The 24,176-nt window shown below is 49.9% G+C and overlaps 1 protein-coding gene across 3 annotated transcripts in view; it reads right to left on the bottom strand.

The window, feature by feature from the left end:
* Positions 1-13,182: 13,182 nt before the first annotated feature.
* PAXIP1 (PAX interacting protein 1) overlaps positions 13,183-24,176 on the bottom strand; it is a 46,836-nt gene continuing 35,842 nt past the window's right edge. For all 3 annotated transcript variants that reach the window (XM_059396034.1, XM_059396036.1, XM_059396037.1), the window contains 8 exons: positions 22,696-22,763; positions 21,246-21,348; positions 20,239-20,407; positions 15,647-15,747; positions 14,563-14,697; positions 14,403-14,478; positions 14,258-14,317; positions 13,183-13,655 (listed from right to left, as the gene is read on the bottom strand). In XM_059396034.1, the coding sequence (XP_059252017.1) occupies positions 13,639-13,655; positions 14,258-14,317; positions 14,403-14,478; positions 14,563-14,697; positions 15,647-15,747; positions 20,239-20,407; positions 21,246-21,348; positions 22,696-22,763 (729 nt within the window). In that variant the 3' untranslated portion in view covers positions 13,183-13,638. The remainder of the gene's footprint in view (positions 13,656-14,257; positions 14,318-14,402; positions 14,479-14,562; positions 14,698-15,646; positions 15,748-20,238; positions 20,408-21,245; positions 21,349-22,695; positions 22,764-24,176) is intronic.

Here is a 24,176-nt window from a genome sequence, read left to right as displayed (position 1 = left end):
CTTTCTTTCTCTCTCGATGATTTTGACTGAAAATTTGTCAAATCTGTATCTTTCCAAAGAACCAGCTCCTGGTTTCATGGATCTGTCCTATTGTTTCTTTAGTCTGTATTACATTTATTTCTGCTCTAATCTTTATTATTTCCTTCCTTCTACTGGTTTAGGATTTTGTTCTTTTTTCTTCTGGTTTCTTTAGGCATATAGTTAGGTTGTTTGCTTGAGATTTTTCTTGCTGAGGTAGTCTTATACTGCTATAAACTTCCCTCTTAGAACAGCTTTGGCTGTTCTAAGATTTTGGACCACCGTGTTTTTGTTGTCTCCACAGATTTTTTTTTTTAATCTCCTCTTTGATTTTTTGGTTGACCCATTCACTGATTACTAACAAGTTACTTAGCCTCCCTTTATTTGTGGTCTTTCCAGATTTTTTTCTTGTGGTTGATTTCTATTTTCTTAGTGTTATGGTAAGAAAGGATGCATGGTATGACTTTGATCTTTTGAATTTGTCAAGACTTGTTTTGCAGCCTAATATGTAAATCATCCTGGAGAATGTTCCATGTGCACTTGAAAAGAATGTGTATTCTGATGTTTTAGAATGGAATGTTCTGAATATATCTGTTAGAGCCATCTGGTCCATTATGTTATTCAAGGCCAATGTTTCCTTGTTGATTTTCTTTTTGGATCTATTGATGTTTAAGTGGGTTGTTAAAAGTCCCCTACTAATATTACTATTGATTATTTCCTTTATATTTGTTATTACCAACTTTAGGTACCTGGGGGTTCCCATGTTGGGTGCATAAATATTTATATCTTCTTGTTAGATTGTTCTCTTTATGATTATGTAGTGTCCTTGTCTGCCTCTTGTTGGGAGTCTTGTTTTAAAATCTGTTTTGTCCATATAAAGTACTGCTACCCCAGGTTTCTTTTCACTTCTCTTTTCATGGTTTGTTACTATCTTTTCACTTTCAATCTGCATGTGTCTTTAGATCTCAAATGAGTCTCTTGCAGGCAGCATATAGCTGGGTCTTACTTTTTTATCCATTCTGTCACCCTGTGTCTTTTGATTGGAGTGTGTAGTGCATTTACATTCAAAGTAATTGTTGAGAGATATATACTTATTGCCATTTTGTTACTTGCTTTAATGGTTGTATTGTAGTTCTTCTCTGTTCCTTTCTTGCTCTCTTCTTTCATGGTTTATGGGCCTTTAGGGATATACTTGGATTCCTTTCTCTTTATTTTTGCATATCTTTTACCAGTTTTTGATTTATGGTTACCATTAGATTTTTATATAACATTTACGCATATAGATTCCATATTAAGTTGATTGTTGCTTAAGTTTGGACCCATTCCAGAAGCATGAAATTTTTACTCCTCTCCCCTGCCACACATTTTAGGTGTGGTGTCATACTTCACATTGTTTTGTGAGTTCCTTCATTGAATTTTTGTAGATATACTTAGTTTTTCTGCTTTTGTGCTTCCTGTTTTTCTATTCCTGCAATGGTCTTTCCTCTACTCAAAAGAGTTATCTTTAACATTTCTTTTTGAGACTGGTTTAGTGGTCATGAAATCCTTTAACTTGTTTGTATAGGAAATTCATTATCTCTCCTATTGTGAATGATAACCTTGTTAATAGACTATTCTTGGCTGCAGACTTTTTCTTTCAGCACTTTGAATATATCGTGCCACCCTCTTCTGGACTACGAAGTTTGTGCTGAAAAATCAGCTAAAAGCCTTATAGGGTTTCCCTTGTATGTAACTGAGTTTTGTTTTGTTTTTCTTCTGCTGCTTTTAGAAGTCCCTTTATCACTACTTTTTGCCATTTTAATGCCTGTGATTTGGTGTGGACCTCCTTGGGTTGATTTTTTTTTTTTCCCCCCCTGTGGGGTTTCTGTGCCTCCTCATCTACATTTCTGTTTCCTTCCCCAGATTTGGGGAGTTTTCAGCTATTGTTTCTTCAAATAAATTTTCTCCCTCTTTTTCTCTCTTCTCCTTCGTGGGCCCCTATAATACAAATGTGATTATGCTTCATGGTGTATCTGCATTCCTTTAGTCTATTTTCATCTTTTGTTGTTATTTTTTCTCTCTCCTGTTCAACTTGATTGCTTTCCATTGCTCTGTCCTCCAGGTCACTGATATGTTCTTCTGCTTCTTCTAGTCTCCTATTGATTCCATCTAGTGTATTTTAAATTTCAGCTATTGAGTTCTTCCTCTCTGATTGGTTCTATATGTTCTCTCTTCGTGGAGAGTATCACTGGGATCCTCCATTCTTTTCTCAAGTCCACTGTGGGTCTTTATAACCATTACTTTAAATTCTGTCAGGCATATTAATTTTCTGTTTTGCTTGGGTTTCTTGCTGTGATTTTGTTGTGCTCTTTCATTTGGGACAGACTCCTCTGTCTCCTCATTTTATTTAACTCCCTGTGTCTGTTTCCATGTGTTAGGAAAGTCAGCTAGGTCTCTTGCATTTGAAAGTAGTGGCCTTTGGAAGAAGTCCTCAGTGCCCTGTGGTGGAGTGTCCCCCATTCACCAGAACCCTTCAGGGATGTCTCCTGTGCATGTTGCATGTGCCCTGCTATTGTGGCTGGGCTGCTTCTTCCCTTAGTCCATCTGTCTGCAATGGCTCACTTTGCCTGTTGTGGACAGATTTGTTCCCTGTGTTGTTAGGTGGGCAGTCAGGGGCCACCTTAGGCTTAGATAGAGTCAGGCACTATCCCTTTGTTGTCCCCTGAGCAGCTTTTCTTGGTGACCATGCCCTGTAGTGGGACCAGCTGTCTGCCCCCAGCACTGGAGCTGGGGTGACTAGTTATCTTTCCTATTCTCTGGAGCAGGAGTCACTCTCGAGTAGTGCTGGCTCCTGTTGGGCTCCCTGCATGCTGTCAGGCTCGTGGTACTGCATGCAATGGGTTCTGGCCAAAAGGTTAGTGGAGAGGGCAGGTTCATAGGAGAATGTGACAATGGGGCACTCAGGGTGCCAGCAGAGTTGCTGGTTCCTAGGAGAAGTACATCAGCCCAGGATGACTCACTGAGGCAGGGATGGAGGGGTCTGTGCACAGAAGCATGTGGTGACAGGGCATGGTGTTAGCACTAGGTGGAGAGTTTTAGTGCTCTGCTGGTTCCTGCCGGTGTCTGTGGATCTAGGCTGGGGCAGGGGAGGAAAGTGGACCCACCAACTCTTTTGTTCTTGGGAGAAATCTCCCAAAGATCCCTGCCCCTCCAGCACATGCTCTGAAATTAGTAAATAAATCTCATACACACCAGGTGTTTTTCAAACTGCTGCTTGTATACTGTATTTCAGTGGGGCTATTTGTTGTGCTTGAAGGGCAGGAGCTCAGTTTCCTCTAGCCCTCCTCACTCTCCCAGAGTCATGCCCAATGATTTTTAAAGTCCCAGGTGTTAAGCCTACTGATTGTTAAGAACTCCTGAAGTTAGGCCCTTCTGGTTTTCAAAGCCCAGTGTGGGGATGTGTGTTCCTGGTGCCTGGGCTGGGTCCTGATCTTCTCCCCTCGTACCTGCAGCATCCTTTCCTCCTACGGCTCTTCCTCTTCTCGTCCACATGATCTCTTCTCTACATTTAGCTGTAGAGAGTCAGTTCTGCCAGTCTTCAGGTCATTTTCTGGGTTGTGTACACTGATGTTTGTGTTTCTAGTTGTATCCATGGGACGAGGTGAGCCTAGGATCACCTACTCTGCCATCTTCTCCCTCATGTCCCATACAAGTGTATTTTTAAAATTCATTTATTCCAATCTTAGTCATCCTGACCACATATAAAATTCTTTTCCAATGATTTCTTCATAACCTTCTATAACTTTCTTTTGCATTTAAACTTTGTTATAGGTTTTCTCTTTCGAAATAACCAGTCTTGTGTTGGGACAAAATTACTTTCTTTTCTCTCAAAAAAGTGTATTCCCATTCTTTATTCCTTTCCCACAGATCTTCTAGTTTTGCTACATACAGAGTTGGTTTCCTTATTTCCAGCAGTTTCAATTACATTTAGGAGGATTTTAACTCTTAGAAACCATACTGCCCAGTGAAATTTTCATAACCAATTATGACTTATTACACCAGAATTCTTTAGATTGGGAAATTTATGAGTACATTTTATGTGTTCTAGAAACACATATTTTTTTTCATAGTACGTCCTTCAAAAAAAGCATAAAACATGTTTATCAGGAGACACAAGCATTATTAGATACTCTGTAATAAGCCAAAAGCAGATAAACTTATGCTTAGTAATTGATGTTCCAGTATTTTATCTTTTTTGGAAAAAACTTATAGACATTCAATGAATTCAGCCCGCTTTGTTTAACCTAACAAAACTTCAGAGTTTTAGATTACCAAAGATTTTGGGAGGAATTTGAAAGCTTCTGAACTTTTTCTTTAAAAGTTAACTTAATTGCTCTTAACAATTACCCACAAAAACTTCATGAGACAAAATCAAACATCACAAAGTCAATTTTTTTGCTGACAGTTTACAACAGTGGCAATATGAATTTAATAAATTCAGGTAGGATAGAGGCTGATTTTCCATATTATAATTGATGCTGATAGCGCCAAAATCATGTCTATTTTAATTAAACCAACAACCCTGAATTAGCTTTAATACCGAATACACTGCACCTCTGTCCACTAAAACATTAGTCACTCTGTTCGCCTGTCAGTTTTACCTGGGACTTCTGTGGGGAAATCTTGAGTAGGCGGTTTGAGTCCTGGGGAGTCCTTGAGCCCTTCATGCTGACTTGGAGGTGCTCCAGCCCAAAGCTCAGGAGGAGGTGGCCTTCTCCTGGCAGTTCTGGGAGCTGCTTGCTCCCCGGTGGTGGGGGGCAGAAGAGCAGGAGCTGCCGGTGCAGGAGACGCAGAGAATGGTCTCGGCTCCAGCGGTGCGAGCGGCCCCCAGCGAGGCTGTGCAGGAACAGGAGGGGCGCAGAGGCAGATTCAGAGTTGGGACTAACACTTCTCCATTTCCATCTCCCTCTCTCCCTCCTGCAAAACAGGCTTTCTCTCCAGGTGCTTTCCAGCCTGCCGGAGGCAGAGGAGCTGATGGTGGATGGGGTGTCAGCTCTGCTGATTGTGCTTGGGGAGGAGGACTTAGGATTTCCAAAGTGTGCCCGTTTTCCTGCTGCTTTTCCTCCTTCTGCTGACTGTTGAGAAAGGGGTTGGGCATCCTAGATTTCTGTGCATCCTGACCTCTCTGGACCGCCAGTTGGGTTCCTTCACATGAAGCATCTTGGTTATGGAGTAACATCAAAGGCTGAATGTAGGGAATTTCGTCCCAGAGCACATAAACCCGAAAAAACAGTTAAGTGTTCATCTTTCTGAGTTTGAGAGAGTTTTAGGAGTGTGTGCCTTTAAACCAATTAAATAGAGCTCCTTTACAAATTAATTTTAGCAATGTCATCCCAAGGTGGAGAAAATCTCTCAGTTGCTACACGTGGACACACACTTCAGATGCAAATGAAACTTAGCCATTTTCACTAACGTTTGTGGAGAGGACATTAAAGACCCAATTTCTAAATAGCTCCCTTTTATTAAAACAAATCCAATCCCAGGATAGCATTATAATTTATGGATCCATTAATTATTTTCCATTTTCCGGTCAGATCACAGCCGATTCTGTCCAAAGGGACCAAAAGTTGCAGCAACAAGCCGCGTGAAGCCCAGATTGCTCCTTGAATGCTGCCGGTTCCACCCCAGAAGCTGGGAGCTTCACTGATTGGACCAAATGGCTTCACAGTTTCTGGTTACATAGTCTCACAGCTGGCTTTCGGATTGCTACACAACTCGGACCTGCCAGAAGAACCCCCTCTGGGCCTTCTGTTTCTCGGGGTCTCCCCAGCTGTGTCTTCCCTTGCACGTCCTCGCCTGCAAGCAGAGTCCAGAGGTGCTGCGCGTAGAGCCCCCCGGAGCTCCTGCCGGTGGTGGCAGGTTTTCCAGGAGCGCTTCAGTTCTTGAAGCATGGCTCCCCGTTCCTTTTAGTTTCAGTTTTGTTTTCAGAGTAAGGCTTGAATAAGACCTAAGGCTGTTAGGTGTGGTGGACGCAGAGGGTGCTGCTTGTGTCATTTCCCAAGGGCTGTGACCCGCTCTCTGACGTGTCTCAGTTTCTCCCTGCGGGGTCCAGGACTGTCGAGGGCGCTTGGAGCCCAGGACGACCAGTCCCTACCTGTGCACCTGTAGACGAACCAATTGCTAATTACCTTATGAGATGGGAAATTCCTATGGGACCACTACACGTCTCGAGGAATGTCATCAGACACTTCCCTTAGGCTTGTAGTCACCTGAAAGCACCATTAGACCAGAAGGAGCAAGTGTCCCTTCTCTCTGAAGCTGAATGATTCAGGCTCTCATAGTTTTAGGCAGAAAATGTACTCCATCCTTATATTAATAACATCAATTATTATAATGCCCAATTAAAACCACCGAGTCCTGTAGGTGATTCCCACCGCGAGAACATTACTGATAACCCTCAACAGCTGGAATAGAAGGCCGATTCATGGCGAGGAGGGGGAATATCAGCACTCCGCCAGGGCACCTGTGGGAAGTCGGGGCGGGTACCAAAGGGCTCGGCCGATACCGAGCTGAGTTCCAGATGACCCCAGCCGTTTCGGGTGAGTTGCTCTGATATCCTGCCGACTATGGCAAGAAATGTTGAGGCAGAAAGTACAAACCTTTTTAAAAATTTTAAAGAGAAAGGAAAGTCTTATTTGAGCCCGAGTTAGGGGACAGCTGCCTAGGCTACAGAGTCTTCACAAGGAAGGGCGCTCTGGGGAAGCAACACGGGGTGCGTGCTTGTATGTTGCTTTGCTTTGCTTTGCTCCTAACATAGAGTTAAAAATCATCCTGAGGAAGGACATTCCAGAAGGTCACAGGCTTGTGTCTCTAGTATTTGTAAAGCTGTAGGACTTTAATCTTATGGGAACCAGGGAAATTTTTTTCCTTTATGTTTGGAATGCTGCTTTTTGGTTATTTATTTATTTTAACCAAGCAGATGTACGATGTGTGCATAGGACAGAAATAGCGCCCATGCTCTGAGGTTTTGCCGAGTCACTTTGACCTCAGAAAATAAATGTTAAAGTATAGCTTCCCTGGGGCCCAGGAGCAAAGCCCACAAATGTTAAAAGTTGAAATTTTCTTTATTTTATGAAAGTATCCCACAGGATCCAAAACCGGCATCATCTTCATTCTACTGCCCAACAACTCGGATGACGATAATGACGAATGACAGTCATACGTAATTCCGATATTGGGCAAACTCTGAAAATAGGAATAAATAGAAATAAAAACCAAGTGTGGTACGTGCACTTGCCAAACTAAGTTTCCAAGTGATAAATCCTGCCTGAAAAAGAATCGGACGACAGGGACTGTACAAAGACAAGCTCTGGGCGGACGTCACGTGCTCCATTCTGTAACCTCGGTTCTCTGGTGTCAGGTGCTCTCTGTGCCCTGCGAGAAAATACAAAATATCCCTTGGGCAAGTGTGCAGAAGGAAGGGTACAGACAGTTCTAGAATAAAATCTTAACAGTTGGGGCACCTGGGTGGCTTAGTGGGTTAAAGCCTCTGCCTTCGGCTCAGGTCATGATCTCAGGGTCCTGGGATCGAGTCCCACATCGGGCTCTCGGCTCAGCAGAGAGCCTGCTTCCTCCTCTCTCTCTCTCTGCCTGCCTCTCTGCCTACTTGTGCTGTCAAATAAATAAATAAAATCCTTAAAAAAAAAAATCTTAACAGTTGCAAATTTGTCTCAACATAAACTGCCCCCCTCAGTATGTCCAGCTCCCCCCATTCCGGGCACACCTGGCGGGCGGCGGCCGCGTGCCCCTCTGGGGACAGAGACCAGGCAGCGTGCGCCGTGCCCCGGGGCAGATGGTGGTGTCTGTCCTGAGCTGGAGGGAGGCGCAGCTGAAGACCAGAGTCAGGTCCAGAGTCCCGAGGGTCCTGCTCAAGACGCAGGCCGTCTCCTGCAGGGACTGCGTCTCCCCAAAGCCGAGGCACCACTGCTGCTTTTCCCGAGGTGGCCCTGCAAGCCTGCATTAGTGACGTTACGAAGTGTGCCCAGGACTTACACGCCAGGCCCGGGAGACACCGTCTTCTCTGGGACCTCACAGGGCAGGGCAGTGGCTGGTGTCCTCCCCAACACTCCCTCCTGGCTCGGCCGATGCCGGCCCAGCGTTCCCAGCATCTCCGGGATGGGAGCCGCCAGCACCACGGGGAGACACTCCAGGCTGCAGGCCAGCCTGGGTGCAGGGGCTGGGCCGAGAGGAGGAGCAGGGCGCGAAGGTCGTGTGAAGGTCGTGCGGAGGTCGAGCCTTCTCTGCTTCCCTTCCCCCAGGAGACATGGGCGCACAGCATCCCAGCCTGAGGTCCCCTCGGCTCCGGCGGCGTCACTGTCAGAGCGGGGAGTGTTCTGTGTGGCTGGAGCCTAAGGGCGCAATTTTGGTCCGCGGACTTAGTGGTAGGAAAGGGACTCCCTGGAGCCCTGAGGCAGGCGGCAGGGGTGCGGGTCTGTGTCCCAGGTTGCCCGCGCCCCCCCACGCTGCTGGTCCTGGCGGATCTCCCTCCCAAGTGTGCGCCCCTCGCACTCCCTTGCCAGGGGAGGCCGCATCACCGGGCGCCTTGCTTACAGAACCTTCCCACGGGGAGTGTTGCTCTCGCTTCTCACTCAGCGGAGAAGATCCCGTCCTGGACTTCCAGCGCGCTCGCTCCCTCCCGGGAGCCGGGGAAGCAGGAGCTGGCAGGCCACTGCCAACTCACTGTGAACTCCAGAGGACCAGCCCCCCGCAACCCCAGTGACTGCTCTAACAGAGGTCTGGCCCCCAGGGGCTCTGCGGTCCACACGCCGCACTCCTGACCCCTGCGTGTCCGCGCCAGCGCTGCCCGTCTTGGGCATCCGGACCCTCGTGACTGCGAGTCCCTGCACCTGCTCCATTCCAGGCGGGGCTTGTCACGGTCCTCCGCACCGGAGGACTAACAGGAAGGATGCCTCCTCCTGCCCGCCCAGCCTTCCTTGCAGTGCAGACCCGGCAGGTCACCCCGGCAGAATGCGGCAGGCCTGCCCTGGAAGCCCTGGAGCTTTGAAGCCAGACACCAGAACCCGACGTGGCTCAGTGGCAGGACGGTCCAGGCTCCCATGGTCAGAAAAAGCTGTTTTGACCATTTACATCTGTGCTCACTGCTTTCCTGGAGAGGCAGCTACGCACAGACCCGGATTCTGCCGTTCCGGGAGTGCTTCGCGGTCCGCTGGTTTTTGTCTTGTTTTTAACACAGTAAAGCTTTAATCTTTCCCAAGCCAGAGTCTTTTTCAGATGTGGTGGGAGCCACAGAGAGCCGAGCAGACATGTGTATACGCGTCCCCCCCACACCGATCTGTTCGCTTATGGTGAACTCTCCGAGTGGATCTGGGGTTCTGCCCACTCGCCGAGTGTTCGGTGGACGCCTGTGGAGGACCAGAGGGCGGACTCACGAGAGAGTCCTCGACCTTCAGTCCTCACCGGTACTCTTCATTTCCTTCTTTTTTTTTTTTTTTTTAAATTGTGGCAAAGCACACAGAAGTTGGCCACATCAGTCATCTTTTAGTGAGCGGTGAAGTGCCGCGGGGCAGTGGGCAGTGCTGTATGACGGTCACCACCAGCATCTCCGGAACTTGTCATTGTCCCAGAAGGAGACTCTGTCCCCATTACACACTCACTCCCCTCCTCCTGCCCTGTGGGGTCATACAGTATCAGTCCCTCTGTGACTCTCTTATCCCACTCAGCGTGAAGTCCCCTGGATCCTCCGAGGGACAGCATGTGTCAGGAGACTGAATACCGTTCTGCACACATGGGCTACATTTTGTTCATCTGTCAGTCGATAGGCACTTGGGTTGCTTCCAACTTTTGGCTGCTACGAATAATGCGGCTTGTGAACGTGAACGTATCAATGTCCCACCAAGATCGGTGTTGCGTTTCCTGGGGGATATACCCAGAAATGGAATTGCTGGGCATAAGATACTTCTAAGACTTTGGGAACCTCCATGGTGTTTTCCAGAGCGCCTGCACCGGCTTGCATTCTCACGGACAGTGCGCGAGGGTTCCGTTTTCTCCACATCTGTTACTTTTTCTTTCGTTGGCTAGAACCCATCCTGTTGGGAGTGAGGTGGTAGTTCATCGTGGTTTTGATCTGCATCTCCCGGATGCCGAGTGACGTTGAGTATCTATTCACGGGCTTCCTGGCCACTCATACGTCATCTTCGGAGAAGCGTCTATTCAAGTGTTTGGCCCATTTTACAATCAGGCGGTTGTTGTGAAGGTTGTAGTTCTTTATACTCCCTGGATTTTAGCTCCTTATCAGGTGTAGGATTTGCAAGTATTTTCTCTCATTCAGTGGATTGCTTTTTCACTATTGGTTGTGTCTTTCCACACACAAAGGGTTTTTAATTTTGATGTGATCCAATTTACCTGTTTTTTCTTTGTTGCTTGTGCAGACAAGTAACTATGTGCCTGTAAGGCATTTTTTATACTGGATTAGAGGCAACGGAAACCTGCCAGAACCAGGAAAGGCTTTCCAGGTCTTAGTAAGCAGGGAAGCTTGCCAGACGGGAGCCGGGAGGGTAGTCTGACACGAGGAACAGAGAATTCTGTGCAGCTGCTGGGAATGGGGAGCTGGGTGGGGAGGTCACAGGGCTTTAAGACAGACTTCAAACATGACAACTCAAGGACTTTTTTCTCTGAACAGGAATTCGACGACAGCGCGGTGGTCAGCGGGGAGAAGAGACTAGAAGCCAGAAAGCATCTCAGAAACCTCGTTGAGATTTGCGAGGGAAGGCTCAGGGGGCACCTGGAGGCAGCCCTTCGTTGTGGGGCGTGTTGAGAACCGGGACGGCAGCCACAGGACGCATGGAGGCCGCCGGGACAGGCACACGCGCGGCAGTGCGGACCATCAGGGGCAGGTGTGCGGAGGCACCCAGCTTCCTTAATTTCACACTTTTTGATTCAACAAACATCAGGGATTTGGGAGGACCTCCTGGGACCGTGAGCAGCTGGGTTAGAGGAGCTCTGGCCTCCTGCCTCTAGAAGTCTCCAGCAGCCCTGTTTGCTTGCAGGCCACGGTGGTGCGGTCAGTACTGCTGCTTCAGGCACCAGATACTGGCAGGGTTAAAACACATCCAAGTTTCCCTAACAAGAGCAAGGACGCGGTTTCCTCCACTCCCCCTGGACACGCTGCACCCCTCCAGATGAAGGCCACACTGTCTGCGGCCCGTCTGCAGCAGGAACGGGATTCCAGGGACTCTGCCCAGAGAGGTGATCTTGGAGCTACTCGGATGGCACTCGCACTTCAGAGAGTGCCCGTGCAGATGGCCGCAGACGTGACGGCCGCAGCGGGTCACCGAGCACGGAAATGTACCTCGTGCAGGTGAGGAGCCAGATTTTTAATCTTATTTAATGGTAATTAATTTTAACGGACACTGATTTCGTTACTGGAAAATACTCATGCTTGGCATAACGGGCATGCGAATTTTTTTAAACCAAGTGGTATGAAATCGAAGTTGGGAGAAAATATTTCTAAGGGAAGTCTGTCAGAATTGAGACGAGTGCTAGGTGTGAGTGGAACACAGCGGATTTTAAAAACTGCACCAGAAAACCAAGCCAACGCCACTGTGGCAATAATTTTGTAAAATGATGACATGTAGCTGAAGCAATATTTTAGATGCATGGTGTTAAATGAAATCCTAAGAATCCTAAGAATTTGAAATTTAAAAAGCTTTTTTACTGTGGCTATTAGGAATTTTTACATTGCCTGTGTAGGTCATCTTTGTCGAACAACCTTGAGCCAGACAAAACAGGATTAAGTGAAAGACTTTCTTTTTTTAGGAGGAAAGTAACTTTTTAAATCAACTTGTGTGAGAAGCATTTGCCTGAAATCTCTCTTCTTCTACATTCATTCGAAGCTTCCCCTGAGCCACCAAATCCGGGCTCAGCAGCTGGGCCAGCCAGTTGGCAGCAGACAGCTCCTGGAGTGTTTAAGGATTATTTCTTGGCAGCTTTTGAAAAAAAACCAACAAACCAAAAAGCACTAATTGAAAGGTTAATCAAATCAGTCACACTTGCATGTTGGTTAAACAAACACCGTCTCACCAACGACGGAACAGATGCGTGGCTACGCGCACAGAAGGCCCGTGTCTTCCATCCGCGCCTTCCACGCCTTCACCCTCCTGCGAGGCTGTGAGCCACGGGGCGGCGTTCTGAATACTCCGCGATCAAAACTGTGTTCTCAAAATCACGCAACTCTTCTTCCTTTCCAGGATTTTGCAGAGCCTGAGATATGTCACAGCAACACGAACGCCATCTGTAGCGCGTGCAACCGTCAAGTCCATGGGTAAGTGTTTCTAAGTCTGCTTCGGTATAAAATGATTAGTTTCAAAGCGGACGCATTTTGAGGTACAATTTGTTAAAAATACAAGTAAATGCCAGAATACGTACATCTGAGAATAAGTGCTCTTAGGGTCAACTTTAAAGAGCTCAAGAGAAGTACTTCTGGCAGCCAATAAAATATGTCACTTCGGACAGAGTGAGCCTGGAGCTGTGCCCAGCGGTAATGGGGCGGCTCACCAGGAACTCCCACAGGTCAGGGCTGGACATGGACCCTTTAACTGTGAAGTGCGGGGAGATTTCCTTCCCTCTTGGTCAAAGAGCTGCACGTGGTCCGACCGCGGCAGAGCTGGGAGGAACCCCTGAAGAAGTGATGTCCTGGGGACGGGGGTGGAGGGCGCTGATCGCAGTGGGTGGGGGGCGTCACAAAGCCCTCCGGGAACAGCGACAGGTCCCGTAACACGGTTCTGTACTCGCGTCTTTAGTGCATGTGCGGCACCTAAACTGTACACGGGAATTAAACTGAGAGAATGTGCAGCTCAGGAATTACCGCGTGGGTCCCAAGGATGAGCAGTGACAGCAGCCCTGACCATCTGGGACCACGGCCTCCGAGTCGATCCAGCAGGAAGTGGCGGAGCATGGGGTCTGGATCCGAGCGGGACGGACGCGGGTCTCCAGGTTCTGACTGTGGGGTGCGCTGCTGCAGCGGCGCCTGGCCCGCTGCTTGGTGTTTATGCCGATGGCAGAGGATGGCTGCCATCCAGAAATCCTGTTTTGCCTTGAAATTACTTAAAACGCGATCCAGTTTGATGTAAATCCTATACATTATGCACAAAGTAAAGGATCACTCAATTCTAAGTTCAAAAGTACATTTATTTAAAATGTGGGCAAGATCTCAATATAAAAGAAAAGAGTATAAGAAAAAAAATAATCAAAGTACAAAACGTTTCAAATCTTTAACATCCATAATTTAGAGATAGCAAGGTCTTTATTTACACCATTTTATTTATAGCCGAAGTTCTGTTAACAGTGTTGTGAAAACATTTAAAAACCTGGCAAATGAATCATAAAACCTAATGTGGGCTCATAAATTCATATAATACAAAACATAATTTATGTTTCCTTGGAATAAAATTACACATCTTAATAAGATGCACAATATTTATTATATTTGTTCTCCTGCTTTAAAATGCCTGCGTCCCGCAGCAGCTGGAGAACACGGGCCTCTGCGGGGGAGCGCGGCCGGGTTTGCCCCACAGCAGGCGCCGCCGGTTGTCGTCCCGGGCTCCAGCAGCAGTGGCGAGGCCGTCAGTTAAATTTATATGTAGGCGCGTTGAGGAAAAAAACGTGTCAAACAGTGCGAACTCACACCCCCTCGAGTGCCCAGTCTAGGTAAGTGAGCACGTGCTGCCATTGTTCTCTCCGCGTAAACTAGTCCACCTGTGCTCTCCGCCATGGCAGGACCTGGCACGCGTCTCTGACCCGGTCAGGGCCGATACGGCACGGACCGTCCGGGAGGCCACCCCCAACCGCACCCCCGCCCCCGCCCACCCCTGCAGTTCTGACCCATTCTCCCGGGGCCAAATTAATCCGTCTCCTCCTGTCTCTAGGTGGGGAAAAGGCCCCTAAGAGGACACCCACCTAACTGTTAAAGTGGCTCTTCTTCCTGAGAGTAAAAGGAGCACAGAACAGGCGTTTATAGGTATTCTTAAAAATCTAAAATTAAAATCTTAAACCTTAAAAATCTTAAAATCTTACAAATTCTTTAAAATATGTACTTAAAACGTACATATACATATACGTATTTGTACTAAAGGACAAACGCACAGAACCCTTACAGCACTGGGTCTGCAAGATTCACCGAGTCGGGCGCGCACGCGGAATACACCGACTCGGCGCGGAGGGAGCTGCTGGCCCAAAGGATATGACTCGTAGTCCAGGGTCTGGGTGAGCACGCCCGTCAGCACAAACTCCGCGTTGTGAACGTCTGGAAGGGACGGACGAGCCCCGTGAGTGCGGTCGAGCCGCCGTGCCCACGCGCGCGCATCACGGGCAGGCGCGGCGAGACTTACCTATTCCTCTGGCAAAGTATTCTCGACATAAGTGAAGGTCATTTTCACAGGATATTAAAATTATTTCCGACAAACTCTAAGGAAAAGAAAAAGCTTATCGGTTACGGACAAGGGCTCGTACCGGGCGCAGCGCGACAGCGGCCCGCCTGCTCTCCCCCACCTTGTTCTGCTTGTGCTCCACGAGCTTGCGGAAGGACGGCTGCTTTGACAGCACCCGTCCCCCTGCACACTCCACGATCGCCTTCATGGTGGACAGACTTGGGCAGATTCCAGGTGTGATGTAAAAATATTTTGCCTAAAAATAAAAATACGAGCACGTTTTTAACTGCTCTGAAATTTTAGGGTATGTAATTTTTCATGAATTCTACTGCAATTTTGGACCAAATGTATCATCCCGTGGAGCTACAGAAGTCCCCGTCCCTGCCGGTCAACCACCTGATGTGGGCCCGGAGCCAGGGTGCCCGTCTGAGCTAGCTGGAGCACCCCGCCAGGCAGGTCAGGCCTGGGGGGGCCAAAGGAACTGGACCCTGTCCCGAGAGGCGAGAGGGACTCCGTAGGTCAGCAAGGACACTGCACCGTCCACCTCCAGGCGCAGGCGAGAGGCGGCCGGGCACCTGCGTGACCCTCGCTCGAGACCATGCAATCTCTGGGCTCCGACGGCGGAGACGTACCTTTCTAACAGCTGTTCTCTGCTCTCAGTACTACTGTGTTTTAAACCGCTCATAAAGCATTCAGAAAACTCAAGACTATCTTAGGTTAAGACACATCTTAACATTTCCGTTCCCCTTCCTAAGCTGGTTCCCTGAAATGAGTAAAAACAGATCGATACAAAAAAAAACTTTTCAAGCTGTTCTAAGCATCTTATCTAACAAATATTTAAAAATTTTTGGTCTTATTTAGGCACATGTTCAATTACTCTTTTTCCAAGAACCCTTATTCTCCAGCGGAGTGTGGATTTAATGAGAAGAACAAGAAGTACCAAGCATTTGTAAAAAGAAAAATCAACCTAAATGTCTCTTGCTGATTCGGTCCTTCATGAGCACAGCGCGGGCTGCCTGCCTAGTCGTGCGCGTGTCCGATGGACACGGAGAGCGGCGCTCCCGCTCCACGCTGGGCCTCCGGCAGGGCCCCCAGTAACCAGTCCCAGGAGGACGACCAGCCTCCTGGGGCCGGGAGTGTGCGAGCCCCTCTGCCGCTGTGCCCTGTGGGGGGCAACCGCGAGGACGCCTGTGACCACCCTTTACCTTGAAGAGCGGGGAGGCGTGTGCCCGTTTCAGGGACTCCTCCAGACTGAAGGAGAACAGCACCTCGGCCTCCGCGTCCCGGAGCACGTAGTTCTGTTCGTCTGGAAAACAGAGCCACCCACTCAGAACAGTGCAGACTCGCGGGGAACCAGGCACGGGATCCGCCCCTGAGGTCTCCTGGCAGCAGGTCAAGGGCATGTTGCACGCGGCTCACCCCCCACCCCGGGAAACCGCTGAATACGGAAATCCCCGCTATTCTGTTTCATTTGCTCTTCCCTGAAAACAGCCAGACAAGAGGACAGACAGACTTCCTTCTCCACAGCGTATCTTCGCCTCTGGGGTCATATGCTCCTGAAAACAAATGGACTGACAGCTGGGGCCCCTCTTCTCCACTGCCCACCTGCTCTCCACACCCCTGCCCATTCCACATGGTTTCAGCGAGTTCACAGACCCTGAAGGAGAACTCAGGCCCGGGAGACCAGCTCAGAACCCACATCACATCCAATGTGAATGTGACGACCGCAGGCCTCATTGGACTCAAGGAGCTGGTAATAAATTGCGCAGATCTAACAGATTCCTTCTAAATATATGAAAGTGGACAGCAATTTACAAGGAATAGTTTCACCAAATCTTGAGGACGTAGAACTCTGTCTTTCACAGTTCTTACGGTAACATTAAGAAACTTCCAATTTACCAAAAGTCAAAGATCACATGTTTCATCACATGTTTCAGGCTTCTTATCAAAGTCCCATGCTCAGGAAAGCATTTCTTCCTCATGTCATAGTAACAACCAGGTCGCGTAACACAGCGGGCTCTGATGACAGTTGCCCAAAGTACGGCACAGGGCAGGGGTCAGGGAGCAAGACGACACACGCCAGGACTTGCAGGCTACGTGCGGTTTCTGCCCAAGGTCCTGTTCATAAAGCAATGAGGCTTCACACCCGGAGAAGCCGCGTCCGCTCACCAGCCAGCCGGCTGACCCCGACCAAGAACAGTCCGATCAGCAAAGAGACAAATCACTAACCGGGAAAGCCAGCTGATCCACCAATCAGATGGAGCTGCTCCGCTGTGTCAGGTGGGAGAAACAAGATCTGGAAATTGGAGAAGTCCGATATGAACAAAGGTGCCGGCACACAGGACACATCAGATGCAAATGTCCAGGGCAACCGACGAAGCAGTTGTGCCTTCCCAGGACCTGGTGGCAGGTCAGCGGGCAGCAGCCAGCGCCCCCCCCTGGAGCAGCCACCCGAGAGCAGCGCGGCTCTGACGGCCTGGGCGCAGGAGACGCTACCCTGGGTTCTGCGCTCCAACCTCAAAACCTAACCAGACCGACACAGGGCCGCAGAGCGTAACGTGAGCCTAGAACCTCCTTGTGCCAAAAGCCAGCCGGAGTGGCTCTCACTGGACATCAAAGACTGCACGGTAACAGCCCATGGAATAAAATTTAAGAAGGTGTCCACACCAGGAAACAACAAATCAAATGAACAGAAATACTGGCACCGTTTCAACGTACTTCTCCGCAAATGACATACCGCACTGAGAAGGCCCGCAGATGGCACCTGCTCCCGGGATCACAGGGACCCAGGAGTCACACAGCAGAACAGCACAAGCCCCAGCAGGAGTGCTGCAAGGACCGGCACCTAGTGGGGAGGCCCTGCCCTCAATCGGGGGGAAGCAGCTGGTGTCCCCGACAGAGGGACATTCTATCAAACAACCAAACGAAGCAACAAAGGACACGGAGGAGACATGGTGACCATGTGCACGGTTCCGACCCGGACCCGCTGGATTTGAGGGACACCACAGGGACAGCCAAGCAGAGCTGAGTGAGTGGCCATGGACTGGACTCAGGGCTATACTGTGGCCACGGGGCACGATGGCCCTCTCTGTGGGGGACACAGGTCACGGTGCTGGGGATGATGGAGCAGCACTCTGGCAGCGTGCCCTTCCATGGGTCAGGAGAAACCAGCAATTTATACTATATTTGCAGCTGTTTGGTAGCTTAGTGATTGTTTCAAATTAGTAAGATTTTTAAAAATCAAAACCAACTATATTATTTTTCTTAAATCAAAAACCAACTATGTATAAACCATGTTTATAAAGTATGTTTATAAAATGTTAAAAGATGGGTAAAACAAAGAAATGACTCTGAAAGCAAAACTTCAGACCCTACTACAAACCACCCAAGTAAGGTCAATATTCTTCTTGAGAAATTGAGAAAATAATCCCAAAGTGTCAACTTTTGGCAAAACAAAATATTAAATGTTTATTGAAAATCAATGATTTGGGGCGCCTGGGTGGCTCAGTGGGTTAAAGCCTCTGCCTTCGGCTCAGGTCATGATCCCAGGGTCCTGTGCCTGCATCGGGCTCCTTACTCAGCGGGGAGCCTGCTTCTCCCCCCGCTCATGCTCTGTCTCTCCCTCTCTTGCACGCACACTCTCTCAAAGAAATAAAATCGTTAAGTAAATAAGTGATTTGCATATACCAACAAACTGATCCTAAAGCTGCTACGGAGGACAAATGGCCAGAGAGGCCGACTCAGCACAGAAGGACAAGAACAAAGCAGAAGGCCACCTTCTAAGCTCAGCTCGACGTTCGCAGAGTCAATACTGCATAGCACCGGCAAAGAATCGATCAGCAAACCCCAGAAACAGGCCCACATCAACAATATAAACTGGTCTTTAAGAAAGGAAAAGGCAATACGACTGAACAAAGACCAGTTTTTCAACACCTGGATGTTCACATGCAAAAAACAAACCTAGGAATCCAGACACAGACTCTACCCCCTTCACAAAAATTAAAATGGGTCACAGACCTAAGTATAAACCTATAAAACTCCTGGAACACAGGAGAAAATCTAGATGACTGAGTTTGGCAGTAACTTCAGGTACAACACCGAGGGCATGATCTATGGAAGGAATAACGGATCAGCTGGACATCATTAGAATCAAAAATTTGTGTTCTGGGACAATAATGTCAACAGAATGAGAAGACAAGCCACAGACGGAGAGCAAACAGCTGGAAAGACACAACTGACTCAGGACTGCTGTCCAAAATATACAAAGAACTCGTGAGACTCAACAATAAGAAAACAACTCAATTTAAAAAACGGGCAAAAACTCTGGATAAACGTGGCACCAGAGAAGATACAGAAATGGCAGATGTGTGCATGAAAAATGCTCCACGTCTAAGTCCTCACTGTACCGCAAACTGCCACAGAACGAGGTGACCGCTACACAACACCTAAAATGGCAGAAACCCCAAACAGCGACACCACCAAATGCAAGCAAGGATGCGGAGCGACGGGAAGGTCCTCCATCTCGGGCAGGAACGCAGACGGGGGCAGCTCACGGGGAAGACGTCTGGTGGGCTCTTACCAGACTAACCACACTCTTGCCACGTGATCCAGCAGTCACACCCCTCGGTACAGACTCTAAGTCACAGCCCCACAAAAGCTATACGAGAATGACGGCGGCGGCTGTGTTCATAATTGTCAAAACTCCCGTCGGCGAACAGATCAACTGTGGTCCACGCTCAGTGCCACAAACAAACAAGCTACGAAGCCGTGAAGGGACGGGGGGACACGGAGATGCATCTTGCTGAGCGCAAGAGCCACTGAGAAACGGCGCGGACGGCAGGCTCCGGCGACAGGACTCCGAGAAGGCAATGACCGTGACCAGCAAACACTCTTCCATCCTGACACTCGGGCGCCGGACGGGAGATGTACGAATATTTATTACTAATACATAGTAAGTGTTTACAAGCGACTGAACCCCTTCGACCCCTCAGAGGGCAACAGTTAACGCCAAACAAGTGAAAGTCAGTCGGCCAAAACTTCGTGAAATGTGGACTGCTGTGAACTTTACAAACGGATAAAAGTCTTAGCGCCACTGCCCTTGGGGCTTAAAGACCAAAACAAGAAACTAAACAGATGGTGGTGATGCTTGTCACGGGGCCAAGCTCCCTTCTCCTGCTCCAGCGGACAGGTAAGGGGTGAGGATGTGGTTGCAGTGGCTGGGGAGGCTCACACAGAGGACAATGCCGCTGACGCTAACGAAGGCGCAAATGAACTGCGGCCATAAAGCTTCATGGAGGAATGGTCTGGAGCTCATACTCGCTCTCTGCGTAGCAAGTTCTAAAAACACTTGGATAAGCTAAGAGACAAACCTCTCCCTGACAGCCCAGAAGGAATTCACTCCTGGGGCTCTGAACAACAGGAGGCCGGCGAGGGGAGGCAGACCCCATCCCTCCGACGGAACCGGCCATCAAACCCGGGCCGGGACCACCACAGACGCCGCTGCCTGCGGGGACTGCCTTCTACTGCCGGTTTCCAAACAAAATACACGGGTCAGCACCCAGCAAAGGGTGGCAGGGAGCTTAGCTTCCCTAGCGCTGCCTGAATGACCGAACCTCCTACTTTGTAGCATGACAACAGCAGCCCCGGACTCGCTGGAACGCGGAAGATAGTCATGAATTTAGTGGGGAGTCGTCCGGAGTGAAAGAGTGAGCTGGTGTCTGCAGGGACAAAAGCGGACAGACACCAGGGAAAAGTCTGTCCGGAGCAGGAAACGCGAGGACGCGACAGCAGCACGTACCGATGAACTTCTGACACTTGAAGCACTCCTCCAGCCACTCCGGGGTCACGATGTGCCGCACCACAGAGATGGCCGTCAGGAACTTGACCGTGCGCGTCACTTTGCTGGCGATGAGGTGCGTGCACTTCTGCGCCGACTCGGCGACCTCGCCCCCCAGGATGTAGAGCTTCTGAAGGGAGGAGCACAGGCAGTGATGAGTGCGGCCTCCACCGCCCCGGGACAGCATCCACAGCTGTCGTCACGGCCACAGATGCCACCTCCCTACCAATCGAGTCCCCGAGCACCAGGCAGCACATCTCAGACCCGCAGGTGACACAGGCGTGCATGAAGCACGGTCACCTACAGTCTCTGCTTTCAAAGAACCCCAGCAGAGACTTGACTGAGGAGATGCGAGCACGTGGAAAACACTCCATCGTGAACACAAAAAATTAAATTGTACTGAACCTAGAATCCCATCTGTAAGTTTCTTTCCCTTAAAAACAATGAGAAGGAATCCAACAGGACAGTCACGAACTTTTCACTGCACCCCATCCCCATGGCCCAGCAACAGGAAGCTGCTGCTCCAGGACGTGTGTTTGAGGTCGTGTCCCCACTTCCTATCCAAGGACATGATTCCCTGAGCCTCCCCCAGGTGGCCTGCAGCTTCAGTGGGAGACGCTGAGGGGCTAAGCTGAGCCTTTCTAGGACAATGGCCTTTAAGCAGGCTTGCTCTTGTTTCTGCGGCTATAAAAATGGGTCTCGGTCTAATCACCAGAGTCCTACTAAGAAAGCAATTGTCTACGTAGAAAACCAAATGTAGAAAGCACAGAACGAGGTGAAAAAACCCTCAACAATTTAATGACTACTTATTACTATAAAAACTACTACAACTACTTTGTAAGTATATGTTATTAAGACTATTAGGATATTCCTGACTCTGTTATTTTAATTAACTGCTACCCTACAACAAATATATACAGAAAGGCACAGGGCTAAGTATCCTTACAGAAAGCAGAATATAATTTTACCTTAATATACTGTTGAACCTGGACAGGCTCAAATCCAGTGAAAAGCACAAAAGGGGTCAATTCTGGTGTTAACTTTTTGGTGGGAGGCGGTATATCTTCGATTCTGTAAAATGAATACAGAAAACACAAAGCTGACTTTGTTCACTTGAAACTACTAAAACCCCTTGTCTGCTAAAGATCATTTCTATTTTACCAACTGCGGGGAGCTTTAAGTATGTGGGGATTTGTCCATCCGGGAGAGTGCGAGGCGCCTATCCTGTCTGTCCCCATCTTCCTTGGTCTCCCCAAAACACTGCACGGTGCCTCCAAGGAAAGTAACCCACTGAACCCCACCCCCCGTGACAAATGTTCTCAACTCCTGTCTCGATGGTTCTGCCAAAGACCTGTTCTGGGTGTGCGTCAGCCACTGAGGGGGCGTCCCGGGAGCTGCAGCCCCTCACAGGACCTCCACCCTGTCTTACATACATCAGAGGCTCAAAACAAGCTACTGGACTTAAGCACAGCTTTTAAATTAAATCACTGAGTCTTTTACTTATCCTTAAAATTTTGGAGTTCCTTTTTTACCCTACATTTGAGACCGTCTACATGAAATAGTTTTTAAGGTTCATTTAGGGGCATTAATATGACCATTTAATAAATGATCATAGGGGCACTGGTAACTCCATTGGTTAAGTACCCAATTCTTGATCTCAGGGCCATGAAATCGAGCCCTGAGCTGGGCTCGGCACCGGGCAAGGAGTCTGCTTGAGATCCTCTCTCTCCCCGTCGGCACCCATGGCCCCATCACTGCTCATGCTCTCGCCCTAATAGATATGGTCAATCAGGACGCTAGTGAATCCTTCCGTGACACACACTGTGATGTGGGGGTGGAACAGGCAGGATGCAGAGCAGGGGAGAGACTAGGGGAAGCTGGCGACCACAGGGCACAGCCCAAGCAGGTCAACTGTGGTTTGCACATCCAGCTGGGAAATAAGGGCTTTGGAAGACGCCGGATGAAGCAGCAAGCTCCCGGCTCATCCTGTGTCTGCTGTGCCTGACGCACCCAGTGACAGCCGGGACACCACTGCTGCCCGGAGCCGGCCGAGCGGGTCTTTAGCACGGGAGCCCCGAGCCCCGCACACGCTCTCCCAGGGAGGGTTCAACCCCAGCCTGGCGCGCACGGCCAGCCCAGCCCGCCCTGCCGGGCTCCCAGTGCGCTCTGCCACAGCAGCTATGTCCCCCGAGCTTCTGATAAGGTTTTGTATAAAAAAAAAAAAAAAAAAAAAACCAGCTTTTTTTTTTAAATTAAAAAAAATACATGCCTTTCACTTTTATGTTGAGCAACGAGACAGAAACAAACCACAACAAAGGTGCGAGGCAATAAGCAAATCTCATTTACTGTGAAAACACCCTGAACCCGGCTCTCCTGACGCGCTGAGGGCTGAGCGTGGCAGGCGCAGGGTGGCTATACCTGGCTCTCTTGGAGGAAGGCTGGGCCGTCACGTCACTCACTTTCGGCTTGGGAGGCAGCCGCACGCCCTGCAAGCAAAGGGTCACGTGCTTAGCTCATGGGTCTATGACTGGGCACCCCGGGCAATCCATGCAGGGAAGAGCCAGCGCCGCATTGCGGCGACACCAGCACCCGCCCGGGAACCCGGCAAGAGCCGCTGCCGGCACCAGGCTCCAGACACTGCTGTGCGGCTCGGCGCCTGCCTTCCAGGCCCCCCAAACCCCCCGGCCCCCGGGGCCTCCCCCCCCCCCCCCCCCCCCCCCCCGCTGCTGCACCATGCAGGCCGTCCTCCAGCTTCAACACCGCGTGGCGGTTTTCACTTCACGCGTGTGGCCCCGTGTCCCAGGGTGGACTATGGGGAACACGGTCACTGCGGTCACAGCCCCTTGAAGCCGACGGCCCCTCAAGCAGGGCTGCCGGCTGCGCGCGTTGTAGGACGGTCACGGGGCAGCCCGCAGCGCTTCCCGCAGCAGAGCACGTTCCCGCAGCTACTTCCAGAGACATGCCGTGGTTTACAGCCCGGAACCCCTCCTGATCGCTTTCTAACCACTGCTGCCAGGTGTAGATGGCCCCTGCACAAGTCAGCATGCGCGCAGGCGACGCCAGGGACCCCTGCACCCCGTCCGACTTAGGGCTGGGCTCACGGCACCCCGACAAGCGCAGCCCCCGGATCTCAGAAGGTGGCAGGCGCTGGCAAGTGTCCCCGGCGCCACGGACCAGCAGCAGCAAGAAACACGCAGGGGACGCAAGCGGGATGACCAGGCTGCTGTGACCGCCTGCATGGAGCCACAGGAAGGTGGTGTCTGTGGTGCAGGGCCTGGACGGGTCTTCCCTGAGGACCAGGTTCCCAGCTTCATCCTCAAGGCCACCATGACCCTCTCATCCAAATGGATCCGGAGAGTATCTGTTCTTGCTCAGGTGTCAGAGCTGGTCAGGTTTCAGTAAAACCACAACTGTGAGTTTAAGCGAAAGGAACCACCCCACGTGACCACGTCATCACATCATCAGGATGAAGGAAACCCTTTGGACAGTTGTCAGTGGCTTCTAACGACGTTAGACGTGGAAGCGGCACCGCAGATCGTCAGGAAGGAGAGCACAGGCTGAGGTGTTCTCGTAATCCTGAGAAGAGCACGCTCCTCGGCGGCTCGTGGGACACCAACCCTCCCTCTAAAGCTCCACGTGACCTGCAAGTCCATCAGCGAAAAAACCCAGCAGACTGCACGCAGTGGCATGCACCTAACCTTGAACCTTTAACTTCCACGGCCCCCACCAAGGAAACCACGGCTGTCCTCGCGGTGGCAGCGCGCCAGCAGTGACAGGGACCAGGGACCAGGTTCTACAGCGTGGCATTACTTAGACGTGCCGCGGAAACATAGCCCAAAACACCATTCGTGTCCCACCATCACGTCTGACCGACGGCCCCACCCGGAGGGCAGTCCAGC

This window comes from Mustela nigripes, chromosome 4, assembly GCF_022355385.1.
Source record: "Mustela nigripes isolate SB6536 chromosome 4, MUSNIG.SB6536, whole genome shotgun sequence".
In the NCBI taxonomy this organism is placed as follows: Eukaryota; Metazoa; Chordata; class Mammalia; order Carnivora; family Mustelidae; genus Mustela; species Mustela nigripes.
The sequence above is the reverse complement of the archived record's forward strand: the minus strand, read 5'-3'. Positions and strand labels throughout refer to the sequence as shown.